Source organism: Nomascus leucogenys, chromosome 21 (assembly GCF_006542625.1).
Source record: "Nomascus leucogenys isolate Asia chromosome 21, Asia_NLE_v1, whole genome shotgun sequence".
In the NCBI taxonomy this organism is placed as follows: domain Eukaryota; kingdom Metazoa; phylum Chordata; class Mammalia; order Primates; family Hylobatidae; genus Nomascus; species Nomascus leucogenys.
Genome location: NC_044401.1, coordinates 74,283,345 through 74,301,935, shown reverse-complemented (window position 1 = coordinate 74,301,935; position 18,591 = coordinate 74,283,345). Strand labels below are relative to the sequence as shown.

At 40.4% G+C, this 18,591-nt stretch overlaps 1 protein-coding gene across 6 annotated transcripts in view; it reads left to right on the top strand.

Moving 5' to 3' along the window:
- Positions 1-2,362: 2,362 nt before the first annotated feature.
- SLC25A26 (solute carrier family 25 member 26) overlaps positions 2,363-18,591 on the top strand; it is a 164,657-nt gene continuing 148,428 nt past the window's right edge. For 2 of the 6 annotated variants that reach the window (XR_004027606.1, XM_030802096.1), the window contains exons 1-2: positions 2,537-2,747; positions 18,063-18,219. Coding sequence is in view for 3 of the 6 variants with exons in the window: in XM_030802096.1 (XP_030657956.1) it covers positions 2,715-2,747; positions 18,063-18,219 (190 nt within the window). In the remaining 3 variants the exon portion in view is untranslated. Of the gene's footprint in view, positions 2,748-18,062; positions 18,220-18,591 lie in introns of all 6 variants that reach the window. The other 4 variants (XM_030802097.1, XM_003279592.4, XM_030802098.1 and 1 more) reach the window with 4 other exon arrangements.

Genomic DNA, 18,591 nt, shown 5'->3' with positions numbered 1-18,591 from the left:
AACAGCAATGTATGAGATTTCCAGTTGCTTCTCATCCTTGTCAACACTTGGCCTTTTTAATTTCAGCCACTCTAGTGAGTTCTAGTGTATTCATATCTCATTGTGGTGTTCACTGGCATTTCCCTGATGTGGTAATCGGTTTCCAAGATGGCACCCAGTGATCCTCATCTTCCAGTATTTATGCTTTTGGGTAGCCCAGCCCCACAATAAATGTGGATGACCTGTGTAAACAATAGACTATTTCTGGAATGACAACTGAGTAATTTATGAGGACAGGTCATAAAAGACTTTGTAGCTTCTGTCTTGTTCTCTTTCAGACCACTTACTCTAGGAAAAACCAGCTACTATATCATGAAGACACTCAAGCAGCACTATGGAGAGATCTATGCCATGAGGGAGTAAGGCTACCTGCCAATAGCTAGCACTAATCTGCCAGTTATGGGAGTGAGCCGTCTTGGAACTGGATCCTGCGGTCATAATCAAGTTTTATGATATGGCCTTGGCCACCATCTTAACTGTAGTGTCATGAAAATTTCTGAGTCTTAACCACCCAGCTAAATGACTCCTTGATTCTTGACGTATGAAAACTGTGTGAGGTAATACAAGCCTATTGTTGCTTTAGTCTGTTAAATTTTGGGGGTAATTTGTTATGCAGAAATCGACAAATAATATGGATTTTGGTACTTGGAGGTGGGTGCTACTGTAATTCCTAAACTGTGGGAGTGCCATTGGCACCAGGCAGTAGGTGAAAGGTGGGAAGACTGTGAGGGAAATGTCAGTGAAATCTTATTGATAGAAACTTGATGGCCTTTGAGGAGGCTGCCAGTAAGGGTTTACAGGAATGTGAAGTAGGCACGATTCTAAGGTGGCCCTCAAGATTCCTGGCCCCTAATGTGTTTTGCATAATCACCCCACTGAATGTAAGTGGGACCTGTGAGTATGATAGAACATTACCACCATGATAATGTTATAGTATATGGCAAAAGGTATTTTGCAGGTATAATTAAGGTCTCTAATCAGTTGACTTTGAGTTAATAAAAATTGAGACTATCCTGAGTAGGCCTGACCAAAACACAAGAGACTTTGAAAGTCACAAACAGCAGCAACAAAGATTCTTCTGCTGGCCTTGACAAAGTGAACTAGCATGTTTTGAGAGGGCCTACAGGCAGCATAGGGAAAGGTATTCTGGGTAGAGAAAACAACATGGGCAAAATTAGGAGGCTTGAAAGTGTATAGTCTGTCTGTGTGTAGTCTGGCTAGTGGGAAGACTGACAGGAGACACCAGCTGAGAGATGTATACCATGCTAGGGAGCTGGACTGTCTCCACTGGCAGCAGAGGGGAGTTGTAAGCAGGGAAATAACATTACTATCATCTTTAGAGAGCATTTTCTATGAGCCAGGAACTAGGCTAAGAACTTGAGTGCATTATCTCATTTAATCTATTAATATAATACTACCGCATGACAAAGTTACTATCATTATTGCCACTTTACAGGGGAGAAAACTTAATCTTGGAAAACTTACGCCCAAACCCAGCAGGTGATAGCTCAGAATTTGAATTTCGTCTAACACCTGAAGCTATTCTGCGAATCATTTCTAGATCATTTTATCTCGAAGAGAATAATTATAAGAATCATTCTAGCAGTGTTACAGAATAGGGATTGAAGAAAGGCCAGGCAAGGATCCTGCTCAGGTTATTTTAAGAGTTTTGAGGAAAGATGATGAGGGCATTAAATATATTTTCAGTGCTTGCTCTGCTATGTTCTCTGTAGCCACGTTGAGTTGGATACTTGTTGGAGCATCAGGAGCCTCTGTAAAATCAGGACAGTATTGGTGCTGACATCATAGGGTTGATGAAAGGATTAAATGAAAAAATGTCTGTCAATCGCTTAGCACCACGTCTGAGATGTAGTCGGCCCTTAATATACACATAAGTTTACAAGGTATTTGTTTGTTTAATAAAGACAGGTCCACTCTAAGAAATTTTATTAAGTACTTAATAACGTGTGCTTTGAGGTGTACACATAAGTACAAAAGCGAACAACATGAGCAGGTAAATAACTGAACAAACAAATAATTTTAAGTGCAATAACTGCCTGTAAAGAGAATTGGAGGATGCTAGTTTTTAGCTCCGGTCAGGAAACTTTTGATGTATTTTTGTGTCTTTTTTTCTATGTGTTTATTAAATAATCTTCTGATAATGAGTTAATTTAATATAAACTCAGATAAAATTTTTTGACAAAACTAAGAGATAAACCAAAACGAAATATCCGATTAGGATTCCGAATCGCGCCTCCCGAGGTTAGTACTACCCCTCACGACTCCTCCCTCCGCCACAGCCACGCCTCTTCTGGGTTTACAATTCAGAATCACGCGGGTCTCATTCTACCGCTGCTCTCGCCTGGATCCCGGCTGAGGATCTTTTGCTCGCGAGAGTTCCTCCGTCTAGCTGCACACAACGCTGCTGCAGGAAACCTAGTAAGAGATTTGCCGAGACTTAGCTCCACCACACTCCCCGAGGCCCCGCCCCTTCTCTCTGGCCCTCCCTTTGGTCCAGGTCTCCCGCGTTGCACGTGCAGTTGTTGTGGTTCTACGTCACGTGGTCCCGGAAGTGCACGACAGGCCCGCCTCAAAGATGGCGGCGCCCAGCGCGCGAGGACGTGATCCGCTTCTGCTCCGGCTTGGATTGTAGCCTTGACGAGGTCTGAGCGACCATGGACCGGCCGGGGTTCATGGCAGCGCTGGTGGTGAGTGCGGGGCGGTGGGGTGGGTTGCTCAGAGTGCCGGCGTCCGGAATTGGAGCCCGTGGGGGTTCTCTGCACTGGTTGTCTTCGGGTTTTGCGCGCTGGACTGTCCTCGGGTTACTGGCAGCCAGGTCAGAGGGAGCACGGGGCTCCCAGGTCACCGGCGGGCCAGGTGTCAAGGCTATGTCTGTACTGCCAGGTCATAAGAGACAGGTGGGGGAAAGAAGGTGACTCATTGTCTTTGCACCCTCATTTACTTAAAAAAGAGCTTCTATTATACACTGTTAACTACTCTTTCATTAAATAGTGTAACTACTCTAGAGACCTTGGGAATTAAAGAAATGTATGTAACACAACAACAAAAACCTTACTCAAATCGCTCCCAGCCCTTCTATTCAATACTACGTTTCTCATTTTCCTGCATCTCTTTTCAGTCTTAGAAAATGACATGTCCTTCTGTTCATTCAATACATAATCTGCTATTTCTGCTCTAAGCCTAGGCTTTGGAGAAATATTGATGAGCACACATAGCTCATCAAGAACGCTGCGGAGTCAATAAACAGGCTCAGTGTTTAATTCCGTAGCAGAAAACTACGAGAATCAACATGAACTAACAGAAAAAAAAAAAAAGTCCTTTACCAGATATTTTGGAGCCTCTGGTAGGGGATACTAGACACAGCAGTTAAGCCAGAGTTTGGCTGCCTACGTTTTCATTGTGTGGAATGGGCAGAGACAGACAATAAATAATTTTTAAAATGATTTTCATAGGGAAAATGGAGGCCCATAGTGATTTATTCACTCAATTATCGAATTTTGGTGTTGCAGGTGTTGAGGATAACATGGTGAACAAGTTAGACCTGCTCCTAAAAGGTCAGGTGTTAGAGACAAAATAGTAAAATGACTGTTAGGATAAATAACAGGTGGGCTAGGTTCAGGGTGTTTGGGGAATATATGGAAGTAGGGATGTCTTAGCCAGACTTATAGGATGATAGCTTTAAATCTAGATTTGTTGAAACTTGTATAAGGTAGGTCTTAGAAATATAAAGAGATAATGTTACCGCTTTTTTTTTTTTTTTTTTTTTTTTGAGAAGGAGTGTCACTCTTCGCCAGGCTGGAGTGCAGTGGCGCCATCTCGGCTCACCGCAAGCCCCACCTCCCGGGTTCACGCCATTCTCCTGCCTCAGCCTCCGGAGTAGCTGGGACTGCGGGCGCCCGCCACTACGCCCGGTTAATTTTTTGGGTTTTTAGTGGAGACGGGGTTTCACCTTGTTAGCCAGGATGGTCTCGATCTCCTGACCTCGTGATCTCACCCACCTCGGCCTCCCAAAGTGCTGGGATTACAGGCGTGAGCCACGGTGCCCGGCCAATGTTACCGCTTTTAAGGAGCTTTCCTGTCTAGCTGGTGACACAGCAGCAGTAGTTTGTCAGCTAACATTCCTCTGCCAGGAACTGGGGTAAGCTCTTTACATACATTATCCCGTTTAATTCTCACAATAATTGAACTCTTATCCTAATTTTCCAAATAAGGGAACTGGGATACCAAGAGGTTAGATGACTAGTTCAAAATCACACAAGTGCGATCCATTTCGTGTGTGTAAGTATTGGATATCATATTCCAACCCAGGTGATGTCACCTGGGAGTCGTGCCCTTACCTGCTTCTTGATACTCTCTGAAGTCAGCAAAGGTCGCAATTGCTAAAACACAGGTGAGTGCTGCAGTTAACAAAAGAATGGATTTAGTATATACTTAATTAAAGTATGATACACATGCAGTAAAGTTTACTTTTTTCCCAATGTATTTATAGAGGGTAAAATTAGAATCAATAGGTGGAAGTTTCAGGAAACTATATTTCATTCCAGGTAAAGGAAAAACATTTATGCATTCAGCACACAGTTTATCTTCCATGTATTCTGCCCACTGGGTATTGTGGTAGGCTTTATAGATACACTGGCAAATAACCCCATTTAAAGTAGGGAAGAAAGACCAACAGATAAAACAGTTATAGTGAATAAGTGCTATGAAAGAAATGAACTGAAGATGCGACAGAGTAGGGAAATACTGGTGAACCTCTTAGATGGAGTGGCCCAGGAAAGCCATGAAGAGGTGACATTTCAGCTAAGACCTAAAAGGTAGGAAGAGGCTTGAATTTTTGATGATCACAGTGGGAGGTTCAGTCATAGGGAATGGCTCAAGTGGAAAGAGCTTAGAGTTTTCAAGTGGTGAGGCCTAATGGGTAAGGATAACATGGCAGGGGTTGGTACGGGAGGGGTAGGCAAAGCCAGCTGAGGTGGGGCTTTGTGGGCTAGGGAAAATAATTTGGATTTCATCTGAAGTGTAATGGAAGCCATTGAAATGTGTTATTATCAGAGTAGTACAGAAATGGAGTGGCTACTTTTTAATGTCTTGGAGTGCCTTTGAGACACAGTGAACGCTCCTGAGGGAGTTTGGTTTTGCTTACTAATGTGTTACCAGTACCTGGCACTATGTAAGCACTCAGTACTACTTTGAATGAAAAGCCTAGATGATTGCTGAAGTCTCGAAACTTGGATTTGAAGAATTAAATGAGGTAACATTAAACATGCAGAGCAGAGCCTGGCAAGTAGCAGACACTGAAATGCTCCCTTCCTAAAGCTTCATGAAGAGGACTGAAGAAGTGGAGAGCCTCTGGGATGTTAGTTATCATTTGGAGCACAGAGTGGGCTGTCCAGAAACAAAATCCTTGAAGAGTACGTTGATCAGTGCATACTTTTAGGAAAGCAACTGGAACTAAGTATTAGCAACCTAAAGATATTTATATAAATAACATTTAGCTCAGTGAAGACAGTAAGAAGCTACTAAAACATGGGAGAGGGGAAGAATTAGGCAAACAATGGGAAATCCATTTCTTGGACTAGTCTGCAGCCATAAAAAATAGTGCTTGTGAAGAGAATGTACTATAATTACATGGAAAATGCTTATGAGATAAAATTAAGAGAAAAACAACATTGCATGTATGTATATTTGCTTGTGCCTAATTAAAGCTATGTTAAAACCTGTTCCATTCATGGAAAAAAAAAAAAGCCAGATTGAAATACTCCATAATAACACTAAGTATTTTTGGTGGTAGGATTACATTGTGTTAGTCTGTTCTCATGCTGCTAACAAAGATACCTGAGAATGGGTAATTTTTAAAGGAAAGAGTCTTAACTGACTCACAGTTCCATTTGGCTGGGGAGGCCTCACAGTTGTGCGGAAGGCAAAGGAAGAGCCAAGTCACGTCTTACGTGGCTGCAGACAAGAGAGCATGTGCAGGGGAACTCCCTTTTATAAAACCATCACATCCTGTGAGACTTACTCACTATTACCAGAGCAGCAAGGGAAAGACCTGCCCCCATGATTCAATTACCTCCCACCAGGTCCCTCCCACAACACATGGGAATTATGAGAGTTACAATTCAACATGAGATTTGGGTGGGGACACAGAGCCAAACCGTATCATTCCACCCCGGCCTCTCCCAAATCTCATCCTCACATTTGAAAACCAATCATGCCTTCTCAACAGTCCCCAAAGTCTTAACTCATTTTAGCATTTACTCAAAAGTCCACAGTCCAAAGTCTCATCTGAGACAAGGCAAGTCCCTTCTGCTTATGAGCCTGTAAAATCAAAAGCAAGTTAATTACTTCCTAGATACAATGGGATTACAGGTATTGGGTAAATACACCCATTGCAAACGGGAGAGATTGGCCAAAATGAAGGGGCTGTAGGCCCCATGCAAGTCTGAAATCCAACAGGGTAGTCAAATCTTAAAGCTCTGAAATCATCTCCTTTGACTCCATGTCTTACATCCAGGTCACGCTGCTATAAGAGGTGGGTTCCCATGGTGGCTTTGCAGGATACAGCTCCCCTCCTGGCTGTTTTCATGGGCTGGCATTCAGTGTCTGTGGCTTTTCCAGGCACAGGGTTCAAGCTGTCAGTGGATCTACCATTCTGGGGTCTGGAGGACAGTGGCCCTCTTCTCCCAGCTCCACCAGGTGGTGCCCTGGTGGGGACTCCCTATTGGGGCTGCCACATTTCCCTTCCACACTGCCCCAGTAGAGGTTCTCTAGGAGAGCCCAACCCCTGCAGCACACCTCGGCCTGGACATCCCGATGTTTCAATACATCATCTGAAATCTAGGCAGAGGTTCCCAAACCTCAGTTCTTGTCTTCTGCACACCCACAGGACCAACACCATGTGGAAGCTGCCAAGGCTTGGGGCTTGCATCCTTCAAAGCCATAGCCTGAGCTCTACCTTTGCCCCTTCTAGCTACGGCTGTAGTGGCTGGGACACAGGGCACCTAGTCCTGAGGCTGCACACAGCAGGGGGGCCCTGGACCCAGCCCAGGAAACCATTTTTTCCCTCTTGGGCCTCCAGAGCCTGTGATGGGAGGGGCTGCCATGAAGGTCTCTGACATGCCCTGAAGACATTTTCCCGATTGTCTTGTCAATTAACATTTGGCTCTTGGTTATTTATGCAAATTTCTGCAGCCAGTTTGAATTTTTCTCCAGAAAATAGGTTTTTCTTTTTTACTGCATCATCAGGCTGCAAATTTTCCAAACTTGTACGCTTTGCCACCTCTAGGATGCTTTGCCACTTAGAGGTTTCTTCTGTTGGATACCGTAAATCATCTCTCTCAAGTTCAAAGTTTCACAGATCTCTAGGGTAGGGGCAAAATGCTGCCAGTCTCTTTGCATAGCAAGAGTGACCTTTACTGCAGTTACCAACAAGTTCCTCATCTCCATCTGAGCCCACCTCAGTCTGGATTTTATTGTCCATGTCACTGTCAGCATTTTGGTCAAAGGCATTCAACAATTCTTTAGGAAGTTCTAAACTTTCCCACATCTTCCTGTCTTCTGAGCCCTCCAAACTGTTCCAACCCCTGCTTGTTAACCCATTCTGAAGTCGCTCCCACGTTTTCAGGTATCTTTATAGTAGCACCCTACTCTGGGTACCAATTTACTGTATTAGTCTGTTCTCACACTGCTGATAAAGACATACACAAGACTGGGTAATTTATAAAGGGAAGAAGTTTAATTGACTCACAGTTCCACATGGCTGGCGGAGGGGCCTCACAATCATGGTAGAAGGGAAAGGAGGAGCAAAGTCACGTCTTACATGGCTGCAGATGAGAGCGTGTGCAGGGGAACTCCCCTTTATAAGATCATCAGATCTTGTGAGACTTATTCACTATCACTAGAACAGAATGGGAAAGACCTGCCACTATGATTCAGTTACCTCCCACCAGGCCCCTCCCACAACATGTGGAAATTATGGGAGCTACAATTCAAGATGAGATTTGGGTGGGGACCCAGAGCCAAACCATTTCATATGTGTTCTGTTCTTTTTTTTTGAGTCAAGGTCTTCCTCTGTTGCCCAGGCTGGAGTGCAGTGATGCAGTGTCTCCACCCAAGTGATCCTCCCACCTCAGCCTCCTGAGTAGCTGGGACTAGAGGCATGCACCAACCATGCCTGGCTAATTTTTTAATTAAAAATTTTCTTTTTTTGTAGAGACAGGGTCTTGCTGTGTTGCCAGGGCTGGTCTTGAAGTACTGGCCTCAAGCAATCCTCCCGACTCAGCTTCAAAGTGCTGGGATTACAGGCATGAGGGACTGAGCCCAGCGCATATTGTTCTTACAATTTTTAGAAAATTTTTTTTGTAGAGAGAGGTTTCTTGTAGAGAGAGGTGTCACAGGTATAAGCCACCACACCTGGCTGACCCTAAGAATTTTTGTCAAAACATTAAAAATGCTTTGGTCATAAATATATAGGGGAAAAATGGCAAAGCTGATGTTTATTTAGTACACTGTAATTAAAAACATTAGAAACATTAATTTTTTGGACAAAACCTTATCAGCAGTAGTTTGAACATTTGCTTGTGTTCTCATTATGTATTATAGAGGAAGCATCTTTTTATGCCTTAGCAAGTTGTGATACTGCTTTCTCAGTTTGGATCAACGTCTAACATTTTATTTTTTGTGCTTTCAATGTTGTGAGTTCCTTTAACGTGAAGACTTGCTGGCATAACTTACTCTGGGAGATTTTCATCCTTGTCATCACAACTACTTTCCTCATTTGTGTGAAGTTTGCTCTCACTTATTTTTTCTAGTTACTTTTCTAGATTAATGACAGCAGTGTGAATATTTCCATGGCCAGCTGTTTCTTCTGTAATACCATTTATGTCTGATTTTCATTTAACTTTGTGTTACCACTTTTCATTTTTTTTTGCATTTTCATCTTTGTTCATCAGTTTTTCTGTCTATTTTTATAAAATGTCATGTGCATTTGTTACTGGGAGATAAGGAGGTAACACAACTATTTGCTTTGCCGTCTGTGCATAAACTGAGTAATAGGCAGTGATTTCTGTTCATTGCATTGTGTTTTGTGGACTGAACAAGTGGTAAAGTTTACACTTTATCCAGTTACTCATAGTTAATATGCTGTGGTAACTGAAATTTGACCTGGGTTGTTGGGAGATTCATGATATTTAAGTAAATCATGGTAACTGAAATTCATGTATGTTGGTGCCATGCAAAGTGAGGATCTCTTGTAGTTTTTATTTTTGTTTTCCTGTATTTAGTGAGGTGATTTTTGACTGGTGCTGTCATCTGGGGAGCTTTTTCATAATACTTGGGTGTCTTCTCACTGGACCTACCCTTCTGCTGAGAACCACCTACAGGCAGTAGAAGACTTGATGGGAACAATATGAGTTACGATGGCAGGGGTTCTTGGGTGGAGTGAAGAAAGGTAATACGAATGAAGTATTGGGTATACTATTAAAAGAGGTTTTCTGTTTTGTTGTTGTTCTTGTTTTGCCTCATATCTTTTCTGGATAGTGACCTCCTAGTTTTCAATTTGGAGTAAAGGGCATTTTTAAAGTAAAGATTATCTCCAAATTTACAAAAAATTGAGAATTATGCTTCTCTTTCTCAGGACTTATGTGACTTGTTTGTTTTTGGCATTTATGTCAGAGTGAACAAGCGTTCCCTTTTTGCTTGTTTTTGTGTTGAGCAAGAAATGATCTAAACACAAGTATATTCCAAATTTTGCTCAGCCTGTGGAGCACGCAAAGCACTGCTTGGAGAGCACCAATCATGCAAGGACCACAATTGATAACCACCACTGTGATGGAGGCATTTTTTTTGTTCATCTCTGGTGCTCAGAGATGGGACTACCTTTCTTTTTTCATTTTTCTTTCTGTTTAAGAAAGGCTACTTGGAAAGTTTTAGTATTTGATAACTTAGCTGTAAGTGACTTGTTAATGTGCTTTTGTTACCACTTCAAAACCCTACTACTACATGTTGAAAGTTGCTTTAAATACTATATCTTTTGTAATACAGACAAAATTTGGGTAACATTAAATTCCAAATAAAGGAAAGATAAAAGTTACACCCACAGTTATCTCACCTCCCCAAATCAGGTGTCTTTTACTTGCTTAACCAGAAACATTTGTTGGCATTTGCTGTGTTATTTGGGGTTGAATGCCTGAAAAACGTGGTCCCCACCTTCGGGGATCTAGGGTCTAGTAGGAGGCAGATGCTAAACAAAACTTAATTATGTAATTCCAAGTGGTGGTAACACTTTACTGAGCACTTTAAAAGTGCTTATGCAACTTTTTCATAGCTGAGGTCATATAGGTACAATTTTATATTCTACTTTAAAAAATTAACATATAAGTTCGAATACAAGAATCATAAAGCAATTTGAACACTAATATTTCTCTTAAGTTTTTGAAGTTGATGCTGAATGTTCCTATCATGTATCACATGATTTGGTTTCTGTTGAGTCAGTTCACTGGGGATTCTTGTCCAGAGAGCAGAATTTGAGAAGAGCTTTTAATTCATTATTGCTAGTGAAAAACTTGAAATTACAGATTTTAATATATGAATTTGTCAGTTGAGTTGAATATAGGAATGTCATCTTCAGTGTTTGGTAAATTACTTTTTAGGCTTTTGCATGGTTTTTAGTATTTGCATGTCAGTATTGGTACCAGCAAACTTTGAAGGATGTTTATAGTAATACAATTCTAAAAATAGTAGTTCCTGTTTATTGATGATTGATTAAGGGCTAGGCATTTTGCTAACCATATAACAGGTTCATCTGATTGTGTTTAGTTCTCATTTATTTTATTCTCAAAAACTCTATGAAGTATAGGTACTCTTTTCCCTCTTTCATGTGTCAAGAAACAGAGGCTTAGAGAGGTTAGTTTCCCTAAGAAGACTGATATGGTTTGGCTGGGTCCCCACCCAAAATTTCATCTTGAATTATAATCCCCATGTGTCAAGGACGAGCCAAAGGTGGAGGTAATTGGATCATGGGGACAGTTCCCCCATGCTGTTCTCCTGATGGTGAGTGAGTCTCATGAGATCTGATGGTTTTATAAGTGTCTCACATTTCCCCTCTTCCACTCACTGTGTCCTGCCGCCCTGTGAAGAAGGTGCCTGCTTCACCTTTGCCCTCTGGCATGATTGTAAGTTTCTTGAGGTCTCCCCAGCAGTGTGGAGCTGTGAGTCAACTAAACCTCTTTTCTTTATACATGACCCTGTCTCAGGTATTTCTTCATAGCTGTGTGAGAACAGACTAATACAAAGACCAAGTTGAAACCGAAGCTAAATCTGTTTGATGCCAAAGCTGTGTTCTTAGGCAATACTTAATTTGAAAGAATTCTTGGAGAAATGGAAGAATAATCAAGTCAGATTCTAGAACGATTATTATTGTATTCTTGCTAATAGCCTCACTAAAAAAAACTGAACACATACAGTTCTTTCCATTAGGGGGTAATATTAAGCAGAGATTTCTGGAGAAGTCCCCCTGAGTATTCCACAAAGTGGTCATGGTGGCTGCGGAATGCTGGGAAGAATAGCAGCAGATAGCTGACCCTGGCTTTTGTTTGTCACAGATGCTGCGGCAGACCAGAACAGGGACCGCCGAGCAATGCTTGACTGCACGATTTCTTCTGAACATTTCCTTTTTTTACAAAGTGTTAATCTCATCATCCCACATTTCTATTTTAGCAACCCTGCTACATAAGAGACACTGGGTTAGATATTTAGAAAGACAGAGGTGACTAACTGATCTGGTTTCTATTCTGAAGGATCTTAATGTCAGATATGATGGTTAGTACCAAAAGTGAAATATAAACAACATTATATGCTAGAGTCAAGGACATAGCATTTAATTCTGACTGGAAAGTTGGGAAAGGCTTTACGAGGAATGTGCATTGGGTTGCAGCTTTAAGAACGGAGAGGATTTTGTCAGGGGTGTGTTTGTGCGTGTGTGTGTATGTATGTATGGGGGTAGAGATGATGGTGGTTTGCTGGCTGCAATAGGCAGGAGACAAGGATAAGAAGGGAATTTTAGGCAGGGCGCGGTGGCTTATGCCTATAATCCCAGCACTTTGGGAGGCCGAGGTGGGCGGATCACCTGAGGTTTGGAGTCCAAGACCAGCCTGACCAACATGGAGAAACCCTGTCTCTACTAAAAATACAAAAAATTAGCCAGGCATGGTGGCTCATGCCTGTAATCCCAGCTACTCGGGAGGCTGAGGCAGGAGAATGACTTGAACCTGGGAGGTGAAGGTTGCGGTGAGCCGAGATTGTGCCATTGTACTCCAGCCTGGGCAACAAGAGCAAAACTCTGCCTCAAAAAAAAAAAAAAAAAGGAATTTTAGACTGAGAGAAAAACCTAAGCAGAAGCACAGGAATGAGAAGTTTCAGGAAACAGCTGGGTGCAGTGGCTCATGCCTGTAATCCCAGCACTTTGGGAGGCCAAGGCTGGTGGATCACCTGAGGTCAGGAGTTCAAAACCAGCCTGGCCAACAGGGTGAAACTCTGGTTCTGCGAAAAATATAAAAATTAGCCAGTCATGGTGGCATGTGCCTGTAGTCTCAGGTACTCCAGAGGCTGAGTCAGGAGAATCGCTTGAACCTGGGAGGCAGAGGTTGCATTGAGCCGAGCCTGTGCCACTGCACTCCAGACTGGGTGACAGAGTGAGACTCCATCCCAAAAAATAAATTGTTTCAGGACATGTTTGAGATGTTTGAGTAGTCAGATTGGTTGAATACTCCAAGGTCTATAGAGGGTGAAGCTTCATGAAGCTGCAGAGGAGGTAGCTTCGGGTTAATAGGTTGAGGTTCTTAGTTACCGTTTGCTGAGTGGCTTCTATATATCAAGTACAACCAGTAAATTAGAGATTTTTTTTTCCCCAGGGGAAGCATTAATTTTTGAATGGCTTCCTTAGCTTTTATATATTTGTAATATATAAACTTGAAAAAAAAATTAAAATGTAAATATAATTCTTGTTAAAAGAAGAATTAATATATATTCTTGTTAAAAAATTAACAAGAAATATTAACAATAGTATTTCTCATCCTGAATCTCTTTCCACAGAGGCAATAACTTCTAACAATTTACTGTTTATGCTTCCAAACTTCTAATTATGCATATACAAATAGTTACACATTTTAAAAGATGGGATTATATAGCATATATTGTTTTATAGCTAAATTGATTAAGAATATAGTGTATGTTTCTGTGCCAATAAGTATGGGTTGACCTTTTTTTTTTTTTTTTTTTTTTTTTATTAGAGACAGGATCTTGCTTTGTTGCCCAAGCTAGAGTGCAGGGCAGTGGCATGATCATAGCTTACTGCAACCTCAAACTGCTGGGCCCAAGTGAGCATCCCACCTCAGCCTCCCAGAAGCTAGGACTACAGGCATGAGCCACTGCACCCAACCTACCTTGTTGTTTTAAAGGCTATGTAGCAATTCATTATTTGTGTATAACTTAATTTACTTAACAAGGCCCCAGTGGATGGATTTTTAGGTTGTTTTCAATTTTTTATTATTACAGAAATGCTGTAGTAGACATTCTTGTATATTTGTGCATTTATGTCTGTGGATGAAATGCTTAGTAATAACTGGATCAAAGGTTTGATAATTTAAAATGTTCATTTTGCCAAATTGTCCTCCGGTAGATTATGGTAATGTTTTCGTTAACAGTGCCCATATCCATTCTTCATATTTTTAATTTTTTTCTAATTGGGAAAACATTTTATTTTTATTTGATAATGCCAGAGAATCATATTTTCATATTTTTGTTAGTCATTTATATTTTTCTTTTGGGAATTGCCTGGTCCTGTCTTTTGCTATTTTTGAAAAAATTCAGTGTACCTTTTTAAGGTTGATTTGTAGTGCCTTCTAAAATATAGATAGTAACCCTTTATTAGAGCCATTGAATGCCTCCTATTAATATGTGCTGGTGCTGGAAACAGTAAACAAAACAGATACAGATCTTGTGGTTTAATTGGACTGGTACTGAACAAATGGTCAGAGGCAAAACTATGTAATTAAAATTGTGTTCAGTGCTTGGAAACAACAGGATCTAAACCTGAACTGGAGACTAGGGGGCATCTGTACAAAGTCCTTGAAATGAGGAAGATCAGATGATTTAGAGGAAAAGATCAGGTGGAAAGAAAGGACTGAGCAAAGGGCACATAGTGCGAGTTTTGGGAGTTGGAGGGGCTCCAGAACCTCCAGAGCCTGGAAGGCCGTGCTAGGGTTTTCTTCTTCATCCTCGGGGCTGTTGGAAAGTTTGGAAGATTTATAGGCTGGAGAGTGGCAAGATGAAATTTGGATTTTATGAAAATGATTCGTACAGAGAGGCAGCGAGCACTGCAGGGAGAATAAATGGGAAGCGGGGAAGATGACAGGTATGTCAGAAAGCAGAGGTGGCAGTTCTGCAGTGAGGAAGATGGTGGTTCAAGTTATGGGTGGCCACTTCACTGTGGAGGAAACCGAGACTGTCAGGGAATGTTTCCCTTGAGAAGCCATGTTAATGTTATGGCTGGCTCTTCTTAGCTGTCATTTAGGCCAGTGGCCTCTGTTAATTTTGCTTAGTTAAATTGCACAGATGGTTTGGTTTTGCCCTAGAGGGGAGCAGCGATGCTGTTTTTATGGTGGTGTTCCCTCCTCCTTTTGAGAAAAAAAGTTTTATAGCATGTAATTCTGACCTATAACTTCTCAGAGTAATTGCAGAGCACTAATTAGGCACTTCCTCTCTACAGTCTGCCAACACTTCATACATTTATTAACTTAAGGTAGAGACATGTATTTTATCTGTAAGATATTGAGGTCTGAATACATTGTGATGCTCTAGCAAGGTTTGCTGGTTATCTGGGTGATGTCCTATTTCTTTGGATTTTTTTCTAGTTAGAACTTTTCAGTATAAGCTACCATAAATTATGAAATGAATCACTGGCTTGATAACTTTCTGATATATGATTATAACAAAATAACATTTTCGGGCTAAAGAATGAAAGAGTTTGACAGAGTTCTTTATAATTGTTACTGGCTTATACATTTTTTACATAATTACATACAAAATGATATTGATATAGGCATTCCTTAAGGTTTTTGTTTAAATCTGAAATATGTGGTTGTGTGGGTAAATATATAGGTATTCTTCAGGTTCTCTGTTAGCTGTTTTTTTTTTCAGTCTTATGAATTTAAATGACATTTGAGTTATATAGAAGTTTGAAATCGATAGAAGCGATTAGTAATCCTTGAGTCAAGTTTTACCAGACAGGTAGATTGAATCTGGTCATTTTTTCCCTCAGAAGATAAGAATTGTGATGAAAGAAGGGTTAGAGAATCAATACATGTAAAGTAGCCAACTGGATTAAAAGAGTAATTATTGATTAAAATTTAGCAGCAGATAGCACTTCTCTGAATCCTCTGCTAAGATTAAAGAGAAAATTAGAGTGAAGTGCAGCATATTTTTAAATAATCTAGTCACATGAGACGTTTTCACCAGGGTTCTATTCTCTCTGTATTTTGAGAAAACGAAGAGGCAGGCAAAATATTTACCTACCAAACTATTATTAGAGATGAGGTCTTCCTGTGTTGCCCAGGCAGGAGCATAGTGGCTATTCATGGGCATAATCATAGCTCACTGTAATCTCAAACTCCTGGGCTGAAGCGATCCTCCTGCCTCAGCCTCCCAGGTGGGTGGGATTACAGTTACATATCACCATGCCCGGCTCTACTTACTGAGTTTTATAAAAACCCTGAAAGAAGAAGTAAGAAGAGTTTTGACAATTGGCCTTTTTACTTTCCTATATTACTTGTGAACTTTTCCTCATGACTTAGGGAAGGCCACCTTTATATCCAGAAAGAAATCCCACATTATTGGATATTCTTTTGGTACTATTTGGTTTCTCTACTGGCACATTTCTGTGCCCTTTTGGGTGACGTCTTTTTCGGTAATTTGCGGAGTAGAACTTCAGGGTCTTTGGGCTTCTTTCATGTCTTTGGGCTGATAATGAAGTATAGTATTACTATTTGTAGTAATGTACTTGTCTAGTGTAAATTAATTTTTAATAATTAACCTGTGCTAATTAATTTGAAAATAGGTATTGGATTTATCATTAAAGTATTTCATTTTTCAAGTTAACTCCTGGGATGGTTTTATGGTGAGCGGTAAGTAAAGCAGATAGTATTTGCTAGGTACCAAGCTTTGTAGCATCTGCACATTTTGTAAACTGAAAAAGATGGAAACAATCAGTTTGAACTTCGGTTGTATGTTTGAATAATACTGATTTTTTTTTTCCTTTGGCATGAAATGTAGAGTTTAAAAATGTGTACTTTTACTGTTTGAATAGGTAATGTATTCACATGGTTCTGTTTTCAAAATATAGCAAAAAATAGCAATTTAGTTAAAAAAATTACTATGTAGGAAAGTTTCCTCTTTATAGTGCCTCTGTCTGCCTACTATAAACTGATTTTGACTCACATCTTTAAATGATGCCTTTAAATCTGGGTGATCTTTTGGTATCAGAACAAATGTTATGTTTTTGTCTTTTTCACTAATAAGTAGTGCATCTATATTGACATTTTGGAGACCCACATTTTGAAACAACTAATGATCCTTGTGAATCTAGATCTGTATTTTAATAATGACACATGTAAGGATTCATATGTATTAGCCTTCCTTTGATGCTCCTTGTGTTCATATTTTGTCAATTTCTGTTTTCTTTGACTAAGGTGTAACGAGTTTTAAAATATTCTACATATGTGTCACTATAATCATGAGGTACAGAGTTAATTCTTTATCAGTTTTTTCCCCCCAAAATCCATTTAGCAGGAATTAAAGAGTTTTGACAAGTACAGCTTCCCCAAAGCAACGTGGTATCTCTTGGGAGATGACTAGTTTGGGCTGGATTTTAATTTCCTTTAGGAATTTAGCTCTTAAAAAAATGAATTTATTCACTTGATTTGAAAATTAGCAAGGAATTTTCAAATACATTTAAAATGAAGAGAATACTATATGAGTCCTTAGATGTGTGATTATTAAAATACAGATCAGATTCACAGAGATCATAAGCTGTTTCAAAATTCCAGTCTCAAAGGAGTCAATTCGGATTCAGTGCTTATTAGTTAAGACAACAACGTAACATTTGGTCTGATGTGAAAAGATAAATTGTTAAAAAAAAAAAAAAAGCACAGGATAGTGCATATTGTACATCATCTTTTCTTTTTAAAGAAAATGAAACTATATGTTCATACATGCTTGTGTATGTTTAAAGTAACTTTGGAAGGATACAGCAAAAAACCAATAAAACTGGTTTACCCGAGTTATTAGGAACAAGGTTGGAAGGAGACTTTGAGCTCTTTACCTTTTTTCTGAGGTTTATTTGTGCTCGTTGGCTATTTATTTTTAAGAGACAGGGTCTTGCTCTGTCACCTATGCTAGAGTGCAGTGGAGGGATCATAGCTCACTGAACCCTTGAACTCCTAGGCTCAAGTGATCCTTGTTCCTCAGCATCCCAAGTAGCTGGAACTACAGGCATGTGCCACCATCCCCAGCTTAATTTTTTATTTTTTGTAGTGATGATGTCTCACTCTGTTGCACAGGCTGGTCTTGGACTCCTGGCTTTAAGCGATCCTCCCACCTCTGCCTCCCATACTGCTGGGAGGCATGAGCCACCACATCTGGACTTTTTTTTTTTTTTTCGAACAATGTGAGTACTGTATTAACAATGAATTAAATTTTGTTTAAAATTTTTTTTATTAAAAATTGATTTAAAAAGAAAATATAACATTTACAACTTAAAAATATAGCACAATAATGGCTATTTTCCCAGGAAAACTAGATTTAGGCTGTGCCGCAGAAGTTGTGGACTGAAAGGAATGAGAAATGTGCTTTAAAGACTGTCTTCCTATCCTTGCCCGCAAGTGGTAGAGAGCTTATTTTGTTGTAACCTTTTTTTTTTCTTTTTCTTCCCTCTTTTTTTTTTTCCAAAGGCTGGTGGGGTAGCAGGTGTTTCTGTTGACTTGATATTATTTCCTCTGGATACCATTAAAACCAGGCTGCAGAGTCCCCAAGGATTTCATAAGGCTGGTGGTTTTCATGGAATATATGCTGGTGTTCCTTCTGCTGCTATTGGATCCTTTCCTAATGGTAAAAAATTATATTCTCACTTCTGTAAAGCCAAGATAAGATGGGATTTTCAGAATGGTGTGTGGTCTTACCCCCATAGAATTCCTTGTGTGTTGAAGCTTATCTTCTGAATTTCCTTCTTTAACCTTGTGTCATTATTATTTTTTATTTATTTTAGTCAGGGTCTTACTTTGTCGCCCAGGTGGGAGTGCAGTGGTGAGATGATAGCTCACTGCAACCTGGACCTCCTGGGCTCAAGCAATCCTCTTGCCTCAGCCCCCTAAGTAGCTGGGACTACAGGCGTGTGCCACCACGCCCAGCTAATTTTTGTAGTTTTTGTAGAGAATGGGTTTTGCCATGTTGTCTAGGCTGGTCTTGAACTCCTAGGCTCAA